Raw genomic sequence first — 17,510 nt, 5'->3', positions numbered from 1 at the left:
TAAAAGAAGGCATTAAAATTTCATGCTTCAAAGTCTTCTGTCACAACAACTATTTGTACAAGCCACAGATGGGATAAAAATTCCTTAACTACTTGTAAATACCCACTCTGCCCATTTTGAACAAATTATCCCCTACTCAGTCATAGCCCCCAATACAAATGTTTTGCTTACTACTTCTTTTTGAAGAGCAAGATACATTCTAGAGGTCAATTACTATTAAAAATTAAATTTAAAACAAACAAAACCACAACAAAATAGGGTAATATTTAACCTGGACCTATAGTCTTCCAGGTACAAACAACTGTATTCCAACTAACAGATTTGTACTGGCTAGAAGAAATAATTCAATATTCACTATTTCCCTCTGAAAGGTGCACATTCCTTACCAGTACTACAGGGTTCAGGAGTGTGTGTTAGCAGTTTACATCCAAACTCCTGCACAATTCTTACCTTATCATTGAGTTCTCTGGAAATATCCAGATGTCTCTGACAGCAAACGATAGCTTCTTCAAAATTCCCAAGTACCTTTAAGGTGTTGCCCAGGTTCCCACTAGCTTTAGCTTCTCCCAGTAGATCTCCAATTGTCCTAAAACAGCAGCAATTAAGTACCCAGAAAACAGTGTATCATTTAAACCAATGTATGATGAATTTATGAAAGACACCACAACTATGTAAATGTGCATGTGTTCAGTTCATTTTATATCTGAAATGCACTCAAACACTGTTCAGTCTGTGGTTACAGACACCTCGTTCTGTCAGTGCTGTTTGGCCAGCTGCTGGTATTGATCATCTGCTTAACATTTATTTTTTAAATTCACATCTTTTAAGAAGAGAACAGAGAGAAAATTCTTAAAGATGATTTAGAAAGGCAGTCCCAGCATTAGAAGGAGAGATTTAACTGCATTTGTGTTTTACTTGACAGATTTTTACTTTTAAGTAAAGATCTCCTTTAATTTAACAAGACACTTAACTGTAAGGTTTAAGACTTACAGTCTCCTCTGTAGCTCAAGGCACTACTTCATTTCTACATTTTAAATGAGACTCAGGCAAGAGACTGCCACTGAAACACTCAGGCTGTCATACCTGGGCAACAACACAACAAAACAAATGCCCCAAGATCACAGCACCAGAGCAAGGTAAGGCAGGGGGAAGAATAGATTTATGCCTAAATTGATGTTAAGTACATTATATGCCTGTGCCTTTTATTGGATCTATACAAATCAGTAAAAGTCAGATACATAAACAGCATATGAAAGGGACAGGGTTTAGATTTCACAGCATTACATTATGAGTTTTACACAGATTAAGGAATCGTGTCTAGTAAACGAGAGCAGCTTAAAAATACGGAGAACTAGAAACACTGAGTTTTAGAAACATGAAAGGGTAAAGAAAGGGTGGATTTAAAGCAGCCATTTAATTACCCAGAAACCTGGTGAGGCCTCAGTCAGTTCTAGGATTATGGTGCTAGACCAAGTATTAGCTGCCAGGTTAGAGGGCACCCAAGTGACCTGCCAGACCCCCAGCCCTCTCATTCACTCATTAGCCAGTATTAATAGCAGGGTTTGGCAGGACAATGAACAGTCAGCTGCTCCCACCTCCCAGAATGGGATGACATGGAGAACGATTACCTTGCAAGAGTTAAATCGTGGTGATGGTATTCCAAGGCCTTTGCATATTCCTGCAGGTAGAAATAGGCATTGCCCAGCTGGCTGTAAATAGCACTCAGCGTTCGTAAATCTTCAGTTCCAACCTGGACAGCTGCTTCAAAGAAAGACACTCCAGCCCGGCAATCTCCTGCCTTGCACAGGCGCTCGCCTTCCAGAGCCAGCTCCAGGCAGGAAGCCTCCATCCTGCACCGGTGACAAAAAAGGCCAACAGTCACTCCAAACGCCACACTCTGTGCAGCACCTGAGCTCTGGACAGGGATTATTTTACTCAGATGGCCTCTGTTTAGGAGAGGGAATCAGCAGCACACTACAACCAATGAGATTTGCTTTAGAGTATTGCAGAAACTAAGGCTGAAATGGAAATTACAATTTCGACGGTGAGGAGCAAAATAACATTTCAACAAATAGCTGGAATTTCTTATTTTTTCTGTCTCAGAGAGGAAACCAAACACTGCTTTGTCCATAGGCAGCACTCGAAGGGTTCAAAAACAGTTTTCACCATCCAGGTAATTTCAGAAAAATTACCTAGAAATCAAGCTATTACTGACAAATGCTGATTCTGAGAAATGGAAGCACTTCAGATTTTTAGGGTGATGCCACAGTAACCTGCACAATGATTCACAGGAAAAAAAATAAATGCAATTATACAGGTACAAAATACAGCAGTCTTGAATGAATTTGTAGAATAATACATTTTGAACATGATCAAAGAAGCTGATAGAAAACCACAGTGGCACTCAGGTGCATTTTTGCCCCCTGTGAGCTCAGGAGTACAAAATGTAAAATTTCAGTAAGTGTTAACAATTTTATCCAAATGTTTCCTACTTTCTGGTTCTGAGATGTGAGGGAGGCAGGGGAGAGGAAGATGAGAAAGACAACAGCTCCAGGTCCCAGTCTTGAGACAGTATGGTTCTCCAGCTTTTTCAGGATACATGCATTTTAAAAAGCTTGCAAAAATGTCAGCTTTTCTTAAAGATTTTTTTCAAAACAAAAACCCAGTAAGAGACATTCTGTAATTTTTGAAAAAGTATATGCTAATATTGCCAAAGAGTGGACAATCAAATGCTGGCTTTTGCAGAAGTTATTTTAGTGGAAACACCAGACAACACCTGTTTTGACTTGACATAGCGATGAAGTTTTTAACACACCTACAATATTTGCAATATTCTTTATTTTCTTAAACTAGAAAAAAATTGATTATACAAACTTCTACTCAAATCTGAACAGGAAGGAAATCTTTTTGAAAAATCTAATGACTTCCAAAAGAGCTAGAAGAACTGGGATCACAAGTACAATACAAAACACAAAATACTGCCATACCTGCTGGTCTTCGACGTGCCACAACTTAAGCACAGTGAGATGACTGACATGGTTAACTTCTGCAGCCAAAAGCACTCTCTGTTTGGTAGTTGCTAAAGATGCTGACAGCAAAAGATAACTCCAGCATGAAGTTCTTGCCAAGCCCAACTTTCCAGGCTGGATATCCATAACACATGCAGTATTTTTAGGTTTGCAAACTCTTCTCAGAGAAGTTAGGGCATTCCTATTAGCTACAACACACCACCTGGCTCTCATGACATTGTGCATGTGTGGAATGTAAGACAGAAGAAGGCAGAAATGATTAAGTACAATTAAGTACAAGGCAGAAATGATGACACCATCAGCAACTGAAGGTTTAAGACTTAAAACACTTCATTGGGTAATCTTAATCCTATCCAAAGAGGTTCTCTCCGGGCACCTCATGTTAACTGACACGTCCAATTAGAGTGACAGCCAGAAAATATGGTGCTTCTCAGTGCAGAGATTTGGACCATTCCATAGCCACACTCTTTGGATTTTTGCTTGAATGGCTAAAAAGAGCAGAACTTCCAGCAAAATGTGTACCTGGCATAACAATGAAAATGCTACACTGGACTCTGCTTCTGTAAGTGAATTTATTCCATTAAAAATAAAAAATTAACTGTGAGGCATCAGCCACATAATCAGTGAAGAAAAGGCAGTTAAAAATGTACAAGGGCAATAACAGAGAGTGCTGCAGTATGGCAGCCCCCCTGAGAGACTGCATTCACCTAATTTCACACTACACCAAAAAATGCCAAATGCCAAGGCAGCATTACCATTTCATCAGGGAATCTGAAATACAATCATTTGACTTTGCAACCCTAGATTTAGTACAACTTGTAAAAATGAAAGATGTGGGATCTTTCATACAGAAGTCAATTAAGAAGAAATGGCTTATACTCAGACTGATGAAAACCAGCTGTTATTACAGAGTGTTTAAATTCAACTAGAATTACAGGAAGTAAATGAAAAAAGGAATTAATAATTGCTTGAGTAAAAAAAGAATGCAAAAATTACACAACTCTTGAGAGGTTGTGTTAACAGGTTGCTAGAATGTGTACAGCAAATTAAAGCTTTAATTCCATCTGGATCCATTCCTTCTGACCCACCATTTCAAAATCTAAATAAGCTATACCGAAATAGAACAGAGAAAATTAAATATTTATTTCCACAGTTGCCTGCACTCAATATTTTATTAAGGTTATATAAGAGCTATGAAATCACTCCGTTATTTGAAAAGTTTCTGAGGCTTTTCCATTGAGTACCAAAACTGGATTCAGAAGAGGTTTGGTTTTGGTTTATATTTGTTTTTTTCTCCCCTCTGCTACTTAAAGGACTCTTAGGCAAATTAACACTTTTTTTTGTTTTGGTGGGTTTTTTTAGGTTTTACGTAGGTGTTCTCCACCTGTCACTGCTAATGGTTAAAAAGCACTTAGGCAGACTAGACAGGGCCAGGTTATCAATGTTTTAGGAAGTCATTAAATAGTTATAAGGAGAATATGACATTACTTTCTCTGTTCCCTGGGCTGAATAGAATTATTTACTCAACACCCAGTGGCCAAACAAGAGATACATTGAATCTGCAGAGGAGAAGAGAACAAGCCCCATTCATCTGTGCACTTCTAAGGCAATTCTGTTCCTGCTGAACAGGATAGCATTCTCTCAGCTATTACTTGAAAATGCTCACACAGGGCTTCATTTTGTTACACTGTCTATAGCTGCCTGGCATCTCCTGAATAATTTCTCATTTCTAAAACTACCTCATCCTTATCTGGCCCTCAAAGCTTTTCCTCCTGCCTGGCTCCCCAGTATTTTTATTTTTCTTCATCCCACCCCCCCTTCCTTCTTCTCTAACCTCTTTCATGTTCTATTTTAAACCTTTATTCTTTCTATGAATATAAACCCTAAGCATATTGCCTCCTTGTTTTTGTCTCCCTCCCTTCAGCCGTTCTCATCTCACAGTAAGAACAAGAAAAGTGGTAAGAATTAAGTCAGTGGAAGAAGGCAGTAACACTCACTGATTACTACAATCTCTAAACACAATTTAGTTTTACTCAGTTCAATTCCCACCAAGAGGGCTTTTTGCTTTTGAGGGGGAGCACAGCTGTCATCAATTTGCCATGAAACACGTTGGTACAAATAACACACCTAGAGACAAAACAACCCCATGACATCTCTTTAGCTCAGATGCACAGCATCACTAGTGCCACAGCATCCTGTAAGACAGCTGACATACCATTCCTGACTCCTGCCCTTACTCTTGGCTTCTCCCCGTGAGCAGAAGCCTCCACAGGGACCACTGCAAGCAGCTCCAGCACAGCCCCACTGCAGCACTGCTTCGATGGTCAGCTTAGAAGCAAACAGCTCACACACAAAGAAACCTCACCCCTGCATTCTGTCTTCTTTTGCTCCAGTCCAGATACAAGCAGTTACTAGGTTTTGGTGTGTGAATTTAGCAGGCCAAAAGAAGCAAGTTCTACAAATATTAACCCATTTATTCATACAAATCAAGTAACATTAGCATTTTATTTTCAGTCAGTAGATGCAACATTGAGAAAAATAATCTCCTTCCTTCACCAGCATAAGCATTTTTATAACTGTGAAAGTGATACTGATGAACTACTGTGGGGAGAAAGAAACTCTTGCACAGTTAGAAGTAAAGCCTTTCCTTAGGAGTGGGTTCCAACTTCTTTAAAATAAGTTCTAATGGAATGCCAGAAGAAAGGAAAGAGCAGTCACAGCCAAACATGCCTGGGATAATACCTGCAAGTACATTTTTTTAAAAAACTGGTAAGTCCCTCCCCAGTATTTATGACCTTTTATTTCCTGCACTAAATTTAAACTCCAACAAAATCAAATATTCCAAATTATAGCTATCAATATCATAATAAAATTCCAGGTCAATATACTGAATTAATCCTTAGTTTCTCAAAGCCTTAGGAAAGTTTAACATGTTTTTAAATTAAGAGTATTTTGCCATCATGTTTTTTGAATGTGAATCAGATTACAGTTCTTGCAGAAAAGTTTAAGAAGGTCACGAATATTGTTATTGTTGATATTTTTAATTGGTCTCATTCAAACCTGTACTGAAATACAGCATAAAGCAGTAAGACATCATGCCCTGACTGCACTTGCCAAATTTTCTGAAGTTTCTTTTAGCTTGTCAGTTTATACCAGTCAATTGGGCCTGACCTATTTCTCATCCCTTTGCTTCTATAACAGCACCCTGAACAGCTCCTGGTTTTATTAAAGAGTGAGCAAGGATGTTCTGCAATTGACTGGGGAGGACCAAGAGCATCAGCACCAGCCTGGGGAAACGAGGTAGAGGAATGCTGGGCAGTGGGTCCCTTCAGGAAACACTCAGCACAGAGTTATCATGCTTACACACTTAGGGTCAAAGCCACAGGATAAAGATTTTAGCCAAATAAAGACAGAAAACAGTAAATTACAGCTTTTTTGCTCATTTTTCTCCTTACTGGCCATGAGACAGCTTCTCCAGCTGGCTACACTGCCACCCAGGACTCTGGACTTGTATGAAATGAAATTAAGGACTTCTCTTCTATGAAATGGAAGAGAAGACCACTCCAACAACAATCTAACATTGTCAGAAGGATTAATTTTAAGCCATAGCATGTGCTGTCTTACAAATACAGGTTAACAGCCTTATTGTTTAGCGAGTGAGGAAAAGACCTCCAAAGAAAGGATGATCAGGGTAGGGGCAGGGGGAGCACACAAGAACCACATTTTTTATTTCTTTTTAAACAATCATTTCAGTCTTCCAGTGTCCCTTCCTACTGAATGAACTGCAAAATTTACCCTTCCAAACACCATGCACTACACAATGCTCCTGTAGTTCAGCTCCATTAGAGTGAGTGTGAAATGCTAACACGTTGTCCCAGGTCTGTAAAGGGGATTCAGAAGAAAAATTGTAAAAGCTCTCAGAAGGGAAATCCCATATCCTCTTCACTTGCAAGAACAGTATTTCTGAGTGCAAGGCACCAAGGCAGTTTCCATCTATCAATCAAACCTCTTTATTTTAAGCAAGGAAAATACCTCGTCATTCACCAAAACAATAATGGGCCAAGTACAGAGAACTTTAGCAGACAAAACTCAGCAATTTGCATAGGCAGCCCAACAGCTAAAAGAGGGAGCAGCTACTACCCTGCAGGCACCACACTTCATATCATTCCACCCCAAATACAAAGAAATACATGCAATAATGTACTGTTCTGTTACCATGCAAGTCCCAGTACTATACAATCATTTAACCACACTAATATAATCTGCTACATGGCAAAAGGGAATTTTCATCGTTCAAAAATCAAGAAAAAAACGGGTTTAATTTTAAATTTCAATAACACTAGTAGCAGAGATATCAAGCTATTTGTTGCAACTTGTTTAGCTTTCTATTATTAGCAGCACTTATTAATTACAGCAAAATTACCAGAGTCTTACCTGTATCGCACGTGAAAGGAACGATCTTCAGGCATGCTTATCAAAACATTATTTTCCGCCATTGAGTTACATTATCAGTAGAGAAAGAAATACTGTTCTGTAGTAGGGTAAGTGCTTTATTATGGGGAATTGTTGTCAGAGCACCATTCCAGTTAGCATATTAAGAAGCTGGAGTAAAGATATCCTAAGCTCCTGTAGAAAAACTCTTCTTTATTACTGAGGTAAGGAGGTCACTGCCAGACACATCTCACACCTTCAGAAAAGTTCATGTTCTTTCTTTCATCTGTGGCCCTTTAAGCTCCGTTCAGCCACGGTTCTGCAAAGGGAACACAAGACGCTTGGCTTGAAGTCTCATGGTTAATAACTCAGCAGCATTTGCAGCTGATGTAAAAGCATAACACTGCTCCTACGAAGCAGGAAACGTCATTCAAGAACTTAAAGGCAGAGCCAAAGCCTACAGAGACATGGCAATTCCTGTAGGCAAGGGAGAAAGCCAAAGAGGTTTAACAAAACACAACACTCTCTTCGCTTGGAGACTTTGAAAACTTTACCCTTGTTAGTATTTTCTGGCCTCATGAAGTTCCAGGTAAAAACCTTAAAGGATGAAAACTACAGAATGAAAGGCATAATATAGAACAGATTAGAAAGTGCTTCACATGTAAACACTGCCACTGAAACTGTGGGCTGAAGGCCCACAGCAGTCAGAGCTGGTGGGCACAATCCCATCTGCAGATCATCCACTCTCGAGATTGTCCCACCTGCAATACTGTAAGCACAGCAGCCAGCAAAGGTTTAAGCTCTGTATTCACTTTTCATCTCTCTGCTCCCAAAAGAAAAGGGGGGAGGGCAAGTGGTGTTAACACTGGCTTCCTGTTCAAAAATTCAGCAGCACTGCAATGTGAGCTCTAAACTCTGCTTCAAAGGGATTGCAGAAGCCAGCATATAAATATTGGACATGTTTGGGCTGGCTGGGAAAAATTAACAGAAAAGAAACCCTGTAATCAAAAGTTTACCCACTTTTAAACATATTTTTAGTAGAGACAGTGACATATTTACGCCTCAGTACTAATATTACCTTCCTTTGCAAGTAAACATAGAGTTGTGTAATTCACAAATGCATATTTCATCAAGAGACTGCAGAGGTGTCAAAAAGACAGGAACAGAGCTCAGACTCAAAGCTGTCATCAGAAGAATATGCAAACCTGTATATTTAATTGTCAATATAGCCCATGCCTTTTCCTCTCATTAGCTTTATCAAGTCCCAGCTGTGAAGATTCATGCTTCCCATCCTACTCTACCTTGATAGCAGCCCTCAAACAGACTATCCACACTCTTCCAATTAAACAAGTATTTTGCCCTTCCATGCTCATCACTAGAATTATTTGGCATCAACAAGAGGGTGTGGGTGTATTTTTGCAATTATGAAGCGTGACACTCACAGGTTACAATAGCACTGCAACCCACACACTGGGCAGGCTGTGTTCCAGGTATTCACTCTGCAGAAGTTTGTCCAACCTCAGCTCAGGTAACTCATACAGGCAGATGACCCTGAGCTATCCAGTCTATAGCAGCACGCATGCTGCTCAGCAAATCCAAGGGATTTGGAAGTTCTCTTCCACAGAGGAATGCACCATAAAGTAAAAAGTGTGTACTCTGGTACACACAGATCACGAGATGACGACTGTAGTAATTTTTTTGTATATTTTTACTGTAATGGTAATTAACCGAATAATTTTTACAGCTTTTTTAAAAATAAAAAGCCAGCTTTAATTAAAAAAACCAGTTATGCTTAAAAGAACATCAGAACATCTGTGTTTATTTAAATATCAGTTATTTTTAGCAGTCCATTTTACATCAGGTGTTTATAGCTTTACTATATTTGAGCTACACATCTGTCCTCATTGTCTGACTGATGCCACCAAGAGCTGGAACCACAGCTCCTGTTTATTTCCCTCCTTAATGGCCATACAGCACATTCCTAGTCTTGGGAGGGTGATACAGACACACCCACATTGGCCAATACATCATCATCACAGATCCAAGCCAAATTACTGGCTCTGCTCTTCATAGCTGGCTTCTTCACACGTAAGTCATTAGGATGTCCATTACGCCTTCAGCCATGCCAACGTGTAATCAGTAACCAAACCTAAATCACATTAATTAGAGTGGGGAATGCAAAATGCAGGAGATGGAAGTCAAACACCTGAAGCTGTACACATAACCTTTAAATGCACAATTTTACTCAATACAGGAAGTCCTAAGGCTTTCTGTTATTTTGAAGTAGCAGCAAAAAGCCCACAGAGAAAAGGTTGGGTCTCCTTCAGAAGCGGGAAATTAAACTGGCGTTGCTGATTACACAGTTGTTTGATACCGAAAGAGAAACAAACATCAGCCTCACCATCCCAAGTCAAAGGAAGCAAGGCAGAGGTTGGGCAATCAAATGTAGCAGCCCCTCATAGCCCACAACAGACAAAACATGCACTGTATCACTTCTTTATTAGAAGAAAAAGAGTGAGCCATAGTTAAGGATTACTCACCCTGGCTAAAAACAGCTAAAGGATATTCAATTAAACCATCAATAAAAGGCCAATTTGCCTCAATTCAATGCTCTATCTAAAAAACGTGCTTATTGCATGCAGAAAGTCACTTCTCATTTTTTTCCTATTAAATTACAGATTTATATAGAAGCTATATGAATACAGATGGGGTTTGCATGATGAAAGTACATCTCAACCTTCCATTAGCATCCCTGCACTGAATCAGTGATACAAATGCTAAGACTGGAATAAGGCTCACTCTCTCAAAAAAAAATTACAGCAGAAACCAAGGCCCCCCTATTTTTAATTCTAATCAGTATGTTTCAAGTTCCTGACAGTGATAAAACAGAAGTTGCTATTTCTTTTCCCAAAGTCTGTATGCAAGCTAGTAGTTCTAGCTATCACAGCTTACAGACAGGTGTTTCACCTTTTAAGGCATTTTCCATTTCAGCAATGATTAGATTACATACTATAAATTTTATCTCAATGGTAGACAATGAGTTTAATCAGCTTGCAATTCTTAGTTACACTGAATGTCTACAATAGATTTTTTCCTTTCATTTTGACAGAAAGCCATATTTCTGCACAGGTGAAAATTCAACAGCAAGCAACAGAAAGCCAGTGCTGTGATTTATTTGCAGTACACAGAACTAATGATCAAAATACAGTTGGAGAAGATGCTTTTATTCTCCTTCATCACCTCAAAATGGTACATTTTAAGCAGCTTCCTTTGCTCCTTTCCTCAACCCACACCTTCTTTTTGGAGCTTGTCAGATGATCAAAAGTTTGGTTTGCTCTGCTGATGCAGTCACAGGGCCGGACAGCTGATAGAGCAGTTCACTTGGGGGCTGCTGGAATATCAAACAGCTCCCTTCTTTCTGCCTTTCCCTAAAGGAGATGATCAAGTGATGCCTTCTCTCCCCATCTGCTATTCCTAACAAATCTGTGGGAAAGGAGCATCTGCCAAATGAAGTCATCACCGGCAGAGAGATTCAAAAGCTAATACAGGAAAATACAGATAAAGGCAGATCTACTGCACTAATTGCATTTCCTGAGAAAAAACTAGTGACAGAGCCTTCTTGTTTCAAGATTAAGACAAATTTCCCAATGGTAAACTGAGATTGAATTTCCTTTCAGAGAGATGCTACAGAATGGATAGGAGAAAAAAAAAAAAGAAAAAAATGAAAAGAAGCTTGAACTGGATCATCTAAAAACAAAACAGAGCTTTGCATACCCTGTGAATGAAGAACCAGACTACACAAAAATAAAAATATACCAACAGTCCAATTACTGAAATACAGAGATCAGCTTGGCTTCAGACCTTCAAAATATAAAAGAGCATATAAATACAAATAGCACAAGGAACACTGAGAAGAAAAGCATTCTCCATTTTAGTCTTCAATGCTGTTCAAGGATATTTTAAAAATATCCTGAATTCAAATTTAATTAAAATATCCTGAATTTAAAAATTTACTTGAATTACTGGATAAGCCTAAAATAAGCTACCAAAAAGCCTTAAAATGTCACATCAAGTATAATATTGTATTTACTATTAACACAGTAAACAGCATCATCATTAGCATTTCTGCCATAATATATATTCCTGTGTGAATCAGCCTTTAAGTAAATGTGTGCCATGCTGGGGAAAAGCTAATTTTCCCAAATCTTGAGCACAGTACAAGTGACTAGTCATGAGAATGGGTCCTGCAAATACAAGAAACAACTGCACTAAGACCACTGTGGTTATTCTTGGCAGCTTAATTTTAAACTCCTCTCTGCACCACTTTTGACAGCTGTTCAACAGCTGATTAGCTGAATGCACACAGAAACCACCTTCACTGATGAGGTGAATTTGAGGTTTTATTCAGGATCATGATGATGGATGGTGGATGGTGGAGCAATGCCTGCTCTGAAATACTGCCTTTGTCTCCTGATGGATTTTTCTGTTGAGCAGAAAACCCCAGAATAAACCACAGGGATTCTCTTATAGGACTGGCTTAGCAGCATGCAAGCCACTTTACACTCACATCACCCATTAACAAACACAAGAGGAAAGCTGAAGTTCATACACAGCTCCTGAGCTGCTCCTCCCAGGTGTGAGTGATAGAACTCGTGCTGCAGAGTCTGTATCACTACAGAGCATGGTAAAGACCCCACCTAAATATCCTATGCTATCAGGCTCATCAGTCAAGCTGCAAATAAAATAAAGCACTATCTCATGTTCTTGATTCAGATGCTTCCTCCTCCACCCCACCTATATTTACCATGCTGACTTATAAATATGGGCCCACACAACTCTTAGACACATTGCTGAATATTACAGACAGCCCTGAATGGCTGGAAGGGGTGGGTATTGCACTGGCTTTGGCCCAGAGGTGATGTTGACTTGTAATCCTATCAACCCAGTGCTCCACAAGCCTGGAATTTCACTTATTCCAATAGAAAATGGAATATGAAGGCTCCTCTCCTTTGCCCAATGATGTGCAGAGAGCTATCTTTTATATAGGAAACCATCATTTCCTTGCTAGAAAGAGAAACACCAAATTGTAACTGAGAGCATAAGGCCAGACAGGCATTTTGAAACCAGAACTGACAGATGCAGAGCTAACTGCCTTTTGTGAATCAAAAGAAAAGAATTACTACAGTGAGAGAGGGAAACTTGACTCTGTTATCTCTGAAATTATTCCATCTCCCTTTTTAGCCACTTAATGCCCAACCCTTAATGACTTCAGTAACCAGCAGTCTTTCCAGATGGTCAACAGAAGCACAAAAGGTCACAAAAGACCAGAAAAATACCAATGATAGAAGTTCAGATACTCACGGCAACTCTCCTCAAAAAATTAGAAGAATTGCTAAATGAGTAGTTACACAAATACTGTCACTGTCTGTCACAAACTCCTGAGCAATCTCTTTTCTTCATTCCTTTCCCTAATTTCTTTTTAGCACTGTACATAAACCCAAATCAAGAAAAGGGTTTCTGTCCAATTATTTTATTTACTCAGCAATTTACTCTAATTTAGTCATTCAGTGACAAAGGAAAACAAGTATCCCCAGAACAGTCCCAAAGAGCCCCAAGTAGGTACACAAAACCATTTTACTGAAAATATTACTAACTGTATGAAACAAGGTAAGGAAAATATTGCACAAAACCCCAAAACTACTTTACAGGATATAAATACACTAGCTCTATTTGCATTTTTTAAAAAACCTCTAAAACCATCCTAGCAATGAGACACTCATCTCCATATTTAAAATTAATTTTAAAAAGACAAACAAACCCTCCCAACAACAATGACAGGCATCAAGAATTTCTGAGATAAATTTTGCTCAAATGAAGTGAGGCTCTCAACACACCCACAGCTGGAAATGAAATCATGGGTTTGAAACTAGAGGAACATAGCTCCAGAGCAGAGTCCAACATCCATTGTCTAATTGCTGATGTGGCCCTGCATTATGACAGACATGACAACAACAGAGATATTTAATTTATCACCCTGTTTGTACCAATTTTTGTTTGGGGTTTTCTTTATTTCACTGGTTGCCTAAACCCAGCAGACCCTGCTCATGGTAGGTTCTAAACACAGGTAAGAGAAGGTTCATCTCCTTCATTTCACAGGTAACTCCTCCTGGCATAGCTGCAGGATGCCCCGGCTCACACAGCTTCTGTTAAAGGCAAACACAAGCCTTCAATAGGTGAGCATTTCCACCTGCCCTCTGGCATTTCCTGTGTGCACTTTCCACCTATTCTGTAGATTAGGAGGAGGATTTTTCCTCTGTTTGTCGAGTACCTAGCTGAATGGAGTGTTTGGGGCTTTAAGTAATGCTAAAGGTCTGCAACATGCCAAGCCTTTCAAACTCTGTATATCCTGCTTATTCCTTTTTCCCTTCTTTTTCTAAGAGAACCAGTATTTAACTGGCAAACAGCTTGCTACTGAATGTACATAATTACTGTCCAGTGTGCAGGGTAAAGAACCCAGGGCAGTTAACACAAGTAACCACGAGTATTTTTATTATACAGATACTCCTGCAGATATCTGATGTAAGCCATCTATTTAAATCCTGAATTAGGGGAATCCCACACTACAATAAAATAAGAAAGGAGAACATGAAGTGCCAGCAAAATATAACCAATATACCCATCATAAAACTAATCAGGCAACTGAAAACTAATTGTACCCGCAGCAAAATTAAGATTTCAGATACAAGAACGGTACAGAATAAGATCACAGTCAAAACAGGTAAGAATTTTTCCATATATTTGATACATCAAGGTATCAGTATTCCTTATCCTTTTTCTTTCCTTATTCTAGATCCAAGTTTATTTACAAACTGTCGTTCACAGAATGAAAATAAACATTGCACTGCCTTCTTTCCAGGATCTCCCTCAACTGGGGATGAGATTTGCATTCAAGCACTTTAAGTGCACAAATGCTACAACAGACTGCAATAAGAGTTCACAACAAAGCAGTATGCAATCCTTTTATTCACAGTGTAAGTTGAAATCATTCCCAATAAATCAGTAACAGTTTTGTTACCAAGTTCTGAAGGTAAATTTGAACCCTCCTCCTTTGGGACACTCTCATCATGCAAATGAACATATACAAGGCCTCTCCCAGGCAACGAGACACTCGGCCACCTTCAGTTTGGGAACTGGAGCATGTTATCCAGTATGAAAGAACCCCACGTAGGAAGGGTTCAGCACAAAAGGCTGGCTATTTGCACTGAGCTGATACACCAAGCTGATACAGCCAGTTGATCACAAATCTCTCCAATAAAATGTTCCACCTAGCTTAGCTCCTCCTTAGCCAACGAAATCTCTTAAAAAGAGATCTTGGTACGTAAAAGAAAGAAGACAAACATTGTACAAGCATCTTACAAAGAAATTGAAGAAGTTACCTTATGATTCTATAAATTAAATTTAAAAAAATAATAATCCTTAGAATCACTGGCAGTAAGACACAGTAGCAATTTCAGTGAAGCAATATAGCTGCTGTTTCAAAATTCCTAGCTGGCACTGTGGTGCTCATTCAGAGCCAAAGCAGACTTTCAGCATAATGAATCCTTACTACTCCAGCAAAGTTTCACCATGCAGGGAGCAGCTGCAGCTCTCGTAGAACCTCTGTTACACAACTGCAATGATCCATGACAGGCTAATGCCAGCAGCACTGCTTGGTGCATCACCTGTGCCCCTTGGTTCCCAGGTACTAACAGCAGCCATTAACATCCTCTCTATTGAGTCTACAGCTACAAACGGCAAAAGATGAGGTGCAGGATGAACACTCACAACAGTGAGAAGACAATGCATTGCTTTTTCACACTGTTTGCTTCTTACAGACAGGTACAGTGTATTTATGGCACATCACCTATGGAGATTTAAGGAAAACAGTAATTGGTGAGGTGCCAAGTTGTAAATTGCTTTACATATTCATTCCAATTGGGATGGAGCTGCAAATCTATTCAGAATCTCCTCACTGCAGTTTCTTCCATCAGTGTGATGACTACTGGACTGCAGCCCACTTTGCCCCCACTGCCAGTATATCCACTCTGTACAGATGTTATTACACTGAAAGAATTGGTCACAGTAGCACGTCCTGCTCTCTAACAAAATAACTAGATAAGGTCCAGGCTCCAAAGTGCTGCAGGCAAGGAACAAAACTCCTAAGAGTATACCAACATGGCAATGGGAGGAAAAATAGTGTAGCAAACAGAAATAATGAAGAAATAATAGATTTAGAGAGCCTTCTTTATAAATCACATGTGGTTTATATTCCCTGTAACCCAGCTGAATGAAAGCTTTCCTTCCTATAATACAAAGAAGTTTTATTACACGGACAAGTAACATATTCCTCAAACACTGCCAAATTTGAGTCCCAACAGGCAACTTGACATTAATCATCTGTTCAACACTGTATGTGTTTCAGATCATCTCTTGCCAGTCCTTCCACTTCTGCTTTTCCTGTATTTTGCATTCCTAATACTGTGGTCTTCCACAAAATAATACCTTCTTTTCCTTTTTGGATATTATCACTTGTATAGCTGACTTACTACTTAATGGCTAAAGAAAAGTTTAAGGATTCTCTGGTACCTGGTATCTCTCTCTGCTTTTATTTGCAGGAGCAGTGATAACAGGTTGATCCCTCAGAAAGTCTTAAGATAATCACTCACTCCTCAAACAAGACCAAGTTCATTAAGACGTTAACCTTAAAAGCCACTGAAACCAGGACTACAGTTACAGATCTGGGCAGGACTAAGTTGTGGAAAGAGAAAGTGACCACACAAAGGCTACAATAAACCTGGAGGACAAAAAGTAGAAATATGTTGGCTATTAAACTTTAAAAGGGGAAGATGAGGAGAAATTAAAAAAAAAATATTAATGCTAAAAAAAAATCCCCTTATGTTTAGTAGTTAAAACTATGGACAAAGAGCATTTCTTTTTAGAAAAAAGCTTTTCAAAACTTAGTCTGACCTCCAAACCATCACTTTGTGAAGTAATTCTGCAGCAAGAGTAGCAGCAATGTACAATCTTAAGTAGTTTTAAGATGCTTGAAAGAGTTACAAGAGCATTTAAACAGTGTATTAAATAAAGCAACTGATAAGACTCACACAGCTTTCTTCTAGTCCAGTGAAGGTATCTTAGATTTCAGGCAGGTTTTGTCTCAGCTTTATATGGAAGCAACTGGAAGTACAAAGTCCTTCCTACTGAAGAGGGATGCACAGTCCAGAAGATTTGCTAACCATTAATTACACTAGTAAGAAGGAACACTTGCACAGGCCTACAAATTAGTTTAAGCACACTATAAATATATAAGCAATTTATTTTGAAAGATTGTATTATGAGGAGGTGTTTTTGCTAGCGTTTTCAGGTCTAACAGAATTATCACTTAAAAAAGAGGCATTAAGTTTCCAGACAAAATTTAAGCAGGGACTAGAATCTCTTAACCAATCTTTTTGAGATGCAAGACTCAGCACGTTCTTCCAAATTCTGAGATGGCTGCACAGCTCTCCATGGCAACTCAGGATCCATGAGCCCTGCAGTCACTGGCAAGAATCTAACAGGAACAGCACATTAGGCTGAAAAAGCTTCTTAAGCAGAAGAAAGGCCACAGCTTCAGGGTGGGGTAAAATGTGTGTCTTGGCAATCAGGTCAAATAGGGGAGAGAGAGCAGTATCTGATTTACTATGCTCCTCCACTGAAAAAGTGAAAAAGCAATAGAAGGGCAGGAACTACACTAGCAAAACCTACGGTCTAGTAGATAAATGAGATTAGGTTTGGTATAATCCCACCTTAGATATGCCACAACACAATCCCTAACTCAAACTCTCGAACAAGTTTAGAGCTTGCTCCCTGTATACCTCACTCCTCGCGCTACGCTTGCAGATTCTTTGGTTCCGGTTCTATCACCAGCCTGTTTCGCTCCTGCCCTTATGCTTTCATTTTATTTATCCATCTCGTTAGCACAACGCAAGTTCCCAAAGGCGGCCGATGCACAGCCCTGCCGGCACCGGCTCC

At 39.3% G+C, this 17,510-nt stretch overlaps 1 protein-coding gene across 3 annotated transcripts in view; it reads right to left on the bottom strand.

The window, feature by feature from the left end:
• GPSM2 (G protein signaling modulator 2) overlaps window positions 1-17,510 on the bottom strand; it is a 40,421-nt gene that overhangs the window by 8,712 nt on the left and 14,199 nt on the right. For 2 of the 3 annotated variants that reach the window (XM_059854440.1, XM_059854439.1), the window contains 3 exons: window positions 7,464-7,779; window positions 1,629-1,850; window positions 451-586 (listed from right to left, as the gene is read on the bottom strand). In XM_059854440.1, coding sequence (XP_059710423.1) covers window positions 451-586; window positions 1,629-1,850; window positions 7,464-7,525 — 420 coding nt within the window. In that variant the 5' untranslated portion in view covers window positions 7,526-7,779. The remainder of the gene's footprint in view (window positions 1-450; window positions 587-1,628; window positions 1,851-7,463; window positions 7,780-17,510) is intronic. The other variant, XM_059854441.1, reaches the window with a different exon arrangement.

Source organism: Haemorhous mexicanus, chromosome 9 (assembly GCF_027477595.1).
Source record: "Haemorhous mexicanus isolate bHaeMex1 chromosome 9, bHaeMex1.pri, whole genome shotgun sequence".
NCBI classification, from domain to species: domain Eukaryota; kingdom Metazoa; phylum Chordata; class Aves; order Passeriformes; family Fringillidae; genus Haemorhous; species Haemorhous mexicanus.
Note: the sequence above shows the minus strand (reverse complement) of the source record. Positions and strands in the feature narration are given on the sequence as shown.